The 5,644-nt window shown below is 38.0% G+C and overlaps 1 protein-coding gene across 2 annotated transcripts; it reads left to right on the top strand.

The window, feature by feature from the left end:
* The first annotated feature begins 922 nt into the window (after nucleotides 1-922).
* Nucleotides 923-5,419, top strand: LOC103931074. Of its 2 annotated transcripts, none has more exons than XM_048573586.1 (5): nucleotides 923-1,187; nucleotides 1,916-2,120; nucleotides 2,542-2,881; nucleotides 3,750-4,706; nucleotides 5,075-5,419. In XM_048573586.1, the coding sequence occupies exons 1-5, from the start codon at nucleotides 1,096-1,098 to the stop codon at nucleotides 5,203-5,205; spliced, it is 1,725 nt and encodes a 574-aa protein (XP_048429543.1). In that variant the 5' UTR covers nucleotides 923-1,095; the 3' UTR covers nucleotides 5,206-5,419. The 2 variants fall into 2 exon arrangements, with proteins under 2 accessions (XP_048429543.1, XP_009338762.2); XM_009340487.3 differs by having other exon boundaries at nucleotides 932-1,187; nucleotides 3,690-4,706.
* Nucleotides 5,420-5,644: the final 225 nt, after the last annotated feature.

The raw sequence follows: 5,644 nt of genomic DNA, 5'->3' as shown, positions 1-5,644 counted from the left end.
CTTTGGATTATGCCACATTAATATGAATAGGACTCGATTTATTTTTCTTCCATCTAATGGTTTTAGGGATGCAAACAACATTTTGCGCAATGTCAAGTTGTTTTCTTACAAACATTTTTTTAAAGGCAACCGGTGTTCTATAATGATAGGGTTTGAACACAGAATACAATTTGTAAAAGCACTATAAAAATTTCATTTGCACTATAAAAATTTTAAAATATAAGCGAAAAATACACTTAAAAGGGACGTATGATGACTTTTTATAAGTATCTTTAACAGCTCTCTAAAATCATGACACATATCAATTTGAATCTACAACCAATTAGTAGCTCCTATAATCAAATACCCTTCATATTTCTTCATTTTCATTTGTTTATGTCATGGCATATCGGGCATGGCCACTCCATCCATTAGCCTGCGCCAATCCCCTCCGCCAAACCCTTCTTCTACAACACCGTTCAAACTGATGAATCTGATCCATTAGTTGCTTAATCATCATGTAAGTGTGATTTATCAAACTTAGAAATCATTATCAGTTTGATATATCATAAAAAGGAATTTTACGGGGGATGAGAGATAAGTATTTGGTTATAGATGAAGATGGAGTAGGTTTTGAACTTGAAACGAAATGAGTTAAGACAAAGATCCTAACCATTAGGGCAATTCCCGCTTACAATTGCACAAATTCTTGTAAGTGAGAGGTTTTAGGTTTGATTCTTGCCAAAGCAACCTCATTATTGTTAGCATATTATGAGGCTAAGCCTATCTCCTGCCCCTTAATATAAAAAATATCGTTTGTTCAAAAAAAAAAAAAAAAAAAAGGGAATTTTGAATTAGGCCGTCCTAGCTTGGCCCATTCTCTGCAGGTTCGTTGGTCCAGCCCGTCGCTGATGCTAGAGCTCTGGAAGCTTTGAACGGTAAAAACCCCAACTCCGAAGCTCCTCTAAGTATAAAAACATCAAATCATCTTTCCCCCAGCTTCCATCTTCGCCTCTTTCTATCATTGTTCATCGCCCCAAAATACGATCATAACCTGCTTTTTTCAAAAAAAAAAGAAAAAAAAAAAAAAAAAGGATCACAACCTGAGGGGATGAAATGGAAGCTGCAAGTGAGGCAGGGAACGCCGATGAGCTCGAAGCTATGTGCATGGAAGACTCCTCTTGGCACCCATGCCAAGTTTCTCTCAGGTGAGCCATCTATCTGAAGTTGAACCAACCCACTCAGCATTGTTCCAAATAGATTGGGATCCTGATGTTTATTGAAGAAACTCACCAATGGGTTTTGTTTTTAGTAGATTTTATGAGCTGGGTTTTCTCAAAGTTGTGATTTTTTGTAGTGTTTTTGACTAGATGATCACTGGGTTTTCCTTAGAGTAATGATCGGTTTGGATCACGCAATGAAATGTGTTTTTCTTGACTATCCCATGTGCATGTGTGTGTAGTACTCATTTTGTTCATGTATGACTACGCCGAAATGATGCTAAATGATATGTCTTAATGCATTGTCATGTGTGTGATGTAATCAAACAATTTAATCCCAGTTCAGTTGTGAATTAGTATCCGGTCATCGTGTGCGCGTGCAATGAGCAGGTGGTCAGTGATTTCATTTTCCTTTTAAGTGTGTGATTACTCAGTGATGTTTACTTCCCAAATATTTATCTTTCTGAGTAAAGTACTGCTACTCTTGTCCGGTAAGAGTGCCATATGTCATGACTGTGTATTGGGATGACTATTCTATATTCTGATTCTCTACAGATTATGAGAGATTTGATTTTAACACTAAAGTAGGATTGTCCTGAATTTACAGAATTAAAGTCAGATACTTATGTCTTCCCCCCCATTTTGGGCATATAATTATTCAATTGTTGGATATGCATACAAAATGTGTTGAGGTGGCTCCTTATTGTGGTCCACAGCTCTACTGGAGATAGCCTAATTGTAGAATTTGGGCGCCAGGAGTTAGAAGATATGGTGTTGAACAAGGATGAAGCACTTTCCCGTCTCCGCTTCCGTTCTACTCCTCTTGAAGGCAATGACTGCGCTCACATTGAAGGAGAGAAAGTTCTTGCAATTAACAAGTCACAGTTTAAGAGCCACTTATGTGATGCCAAGGTGGAAAAGGTACTTATCTGCTCCTTAATTTATTCAGAGCTTCCTTGAAACCAGGCTATCATCTAATCATAAGCTTTCTACTTTCTTGAATTAATTGTTACTCATTATATAAGTGCTTGATTATATAATGCCTAATCAGTCTAAATATATGTATATATTTAGTGGTTAAGAGAATGTGTCCTTATAAAATTACAGTAGCAATGGGAATGACATTGGGTTCTTACTCAGAAATCCTTTGTGTATCTGGTTAATAGCTTTAAGATGAAAAAAATTAGACTGTTTGTGTTAACCATATCATGTTCTAGTTGATTATAATGTACTGCAGTCCTAGGCTTGTGTGATAATTATGATTTACAATACATGTTATGCCTTTTGCATGCAAAAAGCCATTCTGTTAATTGAGTTCATGTCCCAACATCATGACGACTAGGTGCTCAGAGTGAGACACTCACAGAGGGTCTATTGTAGATGCACTTTCATGATCGAATGGCTTCACCAAGAACTCAAAGGACAGACCGTGACTCTCCCCTCTAGTTCAATTATGAAACTAGCAAGCAAAAGCATCATTGTCCATCCAACTGTTGCTGCATTCTTGAAATCAGTTAAACAAATGGGTCCGAATAGTGCTTCTCCCTTTCCAGTCATGCATGAGGAGTTTGGATTTGAATTGGACCTTAACAAATTGCTGGAAAAGCAAATAGAAGAGATCAATATTTCAACTAATGGATTCAGAAAAGAAATCACAGAAAACATTTTAGAGGGGGTCAAAGGTAACCAGCCGTTCTCGCTACTTCATATGTTTAATGAATCAGGCTTGTTGTTGCAATATCTCATCCTGGATATCCCTTTTTTATTGTTTAAAGAAAATTATTCCCATAACCGATATCTATCAACTGTTTGCAACCATATATTTCTTGCATCTGCACCTTGAACCTGGAATGTCCTTCTTAAGTTGAATCAGAGGAATATGGTACTTGCAAACTAATGAGCAGTAGATGGGCTTCACTAGTGTATCATCCATGCCACATGCATAGTCGGGTAAATGTACTCCCTCCTTTCCCCCCCACCCCCTCTAGCTCTCATCAAGAAAATGTGGTTGACATCAAAGTTAAAGCTGAAGGCCTACATGGGAGTTATTCTTGCAAGAATTAGCTGCTTGATACCCAAGTATGCTGGAGGTGACTCTATTCGAACTGAAAAACTTTTCTCAGTTAGTCCCCTACTCTTTTCCTCTCCTGTAGGCTTTTAACTTCCATTTTACTCTTAAAAGGCCGATACACAAAAATCAGGGGAAAATAAAAATTCTACAACGCCTCTCCCACCCTAGCCTAGGCTGGTGTGTTGGCCATGGTCATTTTGAATGTTTAACCTTTTGAAGTTTCAAAAGAAACTATTAAAAAAATAAAAGTGAAAAGAGATATGAGGGGGATAGATAAGTCATTTCATTAACAGGGAACTTAGGGGGTGCCTTGTTCATCAGTTTTCTTTTGGTTTTAGATCAAATCTCCCTTGAAATTAAATACATAATTACATTTGCATTGCTACAAACATTTAGATTATTCCTAATCATGCATGCAGCTGATAACAAGGGACACATTCTACTCAATCCTGTTGCTGCATCCAAAATATGCATTTCAGATGTTCAGGTTTCTCATGACCAAGATCAATCAAAAAGTACTGCTCAGAGTTCTATTGAATACGAAGTAAACATAGAAGATGAGGGTCTACAAGCCCCTCGCTCATCCATGCAAGAAGAGCATTCAGAATACAAGTCTCGCCTTAGTCCTCTTGGTGCTCGTGCAGCTCTGGCCTTACTAGTATCAAGTAGTCACAAGCATATTGCTATAGGTGGGACTGAACTTTTCAAATCTTGTGGTAGTGACAACATGTCTACTAAAGATACTAAAGCTCATAAGAATGAAAATAAGACTTCAGATGCTACAAAAACGAGCTCAGTTGTGCAGAGAGGTTTTGAAATTCAAAATAGTGATACTCACCTGAGAAATTCTGCCAAAGAGATTAAGCCAAGGGCCTTAACCAGTGCAAGAAGGTTGACACGCTCAGCAATCCAACAAGAAAAATATAAATTGACCGTGACAGTTGAACAAGGGTTGGACGAGAGCAAGTCAGCTCGTGCTGCAGGGTCATTTTCTTCAGTAGGAAATGTCACCATTCATGAAAGCAATGTATTGAAAGAGAAGAATGATGTATCAAAAAAGAAGAAAGTAGTCTCTTCGCCATTTCATGCCGAGAGTAACATTCCTATGGAAGAAAGAGATAAAAAGCTGATGTCTGGTGATGCTGGAGCCATTCAAGATATATGTGATCCAATTAAGACTTGTGGTAAAGAGTCTAAAAACACTAAGTCAGCTGTTACAACCAACATGAGGAGGTCGACTCGTTTGACATGTTCTTCTGAAGAGAATGGAACAGTTCCTGAAAACCATGGAAAGGAAGAGAAAAGTGGTGGACCAAGAAAGAAAACAGCTGTCTCTCCTTCAGCTGACAAGGACAAGAATATGCATGGCGAAGAAAGCAATGAAAAGCACATGTCTGGTGCTGTCACAAGATCTGGAAACACTCGACAAATTGAAGGTTACATATGTTATATTCACACGTGCATGTGTATTTTTCTGTCTTGTTATAATCATTTGTGTTATGTTACTTGGGTAGACCGTAGAAAACAGATCTGATTTGCAGAACTTCTAAAACATTTAACACAGTTTGCATTCTGGTCTTCGCCACTGTGTATTGTGTTAGAACTGACTTAAAAGTGGTTTGTTTGTTGTCCCTGATCAAATTTCCATTTATTTAAACTCAGGTCAAATCTATTTGATTACCTTGTTATAAAAAAATCATGTCTACTCTACGGTTTTCCTTTTTCTTTCTTATTGCACGCCTTAGTTACTGTTTAACCCCCTTTTCATTTTAGCATTCTAAGCTTAGAATTATGTAAAGTGCAGGAAAAGTTTCAGGAAGTGGTGGTAAAAGCCAAGGCCAGAAGAGGAAGTCTGCTTCCTCCAGTAAGCAAGAGCTACGATTTTCTCCACGATTGAAGTTTCTCCCTCAGACTCACTCACAAAAGAAGTTTTAAACTAGCTTTCTTCATCAGGATTACTCACAATCAAGTGACGCAGCATTTTGGGGACTGGAAAGAGGTAAAACTGTTTTTCCTCCTTTGCATATGTTTAAAAGCGAGAACCGGGACTACAAGTGAAATGAACACAAAGTATGCTTCTTGTACTCTGGATCATCTATGTGAATTGGTTGCATGAGTGAACATATCAACAGCTTAGTTGCTTGTTATATATCTGTTATAGTTCTTCCGTTTTGGTATTGCCCTTTTGAATGGGTCTTGTTGGCTCCTCTACAGCGTATGGATTTATTTGTCATTTCCTCTTTGGAGGAAATATTTATAATTCCAATTCCATTTGTCTTGCCATTTGAGCCAAACCCACCACGCCACGCTACACTTGAAGCAGTGTGAATGGTGACAAAATATGAATCAGTTCAAGATAACACGGCATTGGCCT

The sequence above is a fragment of a genome, unplaced genomic scaffold (assembly GCF_019419815.1).
Source record: "Pyrus x bretschneideri cultivar Hongxiangsu unplaced genomic scaffold, Pyrus_bretschneideri_v1 Contig11, whole genome shotgun sequence".
NCBI lineage: Eukaryota > Viridiplantae > Streptophyta > Magnoliopsida > Rosales > Rosaceae > Pyrus > Pyrus x bretschneideri.
This window is presented reverse-complemented; position numbering and strand designations above follow the sequence as displayed.

Excerpts from the sequence above, each read along its gene's own strand:
- LOC103931074 (XM_009340487.3), top strand. The coding sequence starts at position 1,096 with ATGGAAGCTGCAAGTGAGGCAGGGAACGCCGATGAGCTCGAAGCTATG. Across the intron at positions 1,188-1,915 it reads CCATGCCAAGTTTCTCTCAG|CTCTACTGGAGATAGCCTAA; the intron begins GTGAGCCATCTA and ends TGTGGTCCACAG. Across the intron at positions 2,882-3,689 it reads CATTTTAGAGGGGGTCAAAG|CTGATAACAAGGGACACATT; the intron begins GTAACCAGCCGT and ends TCATGCATGCAG.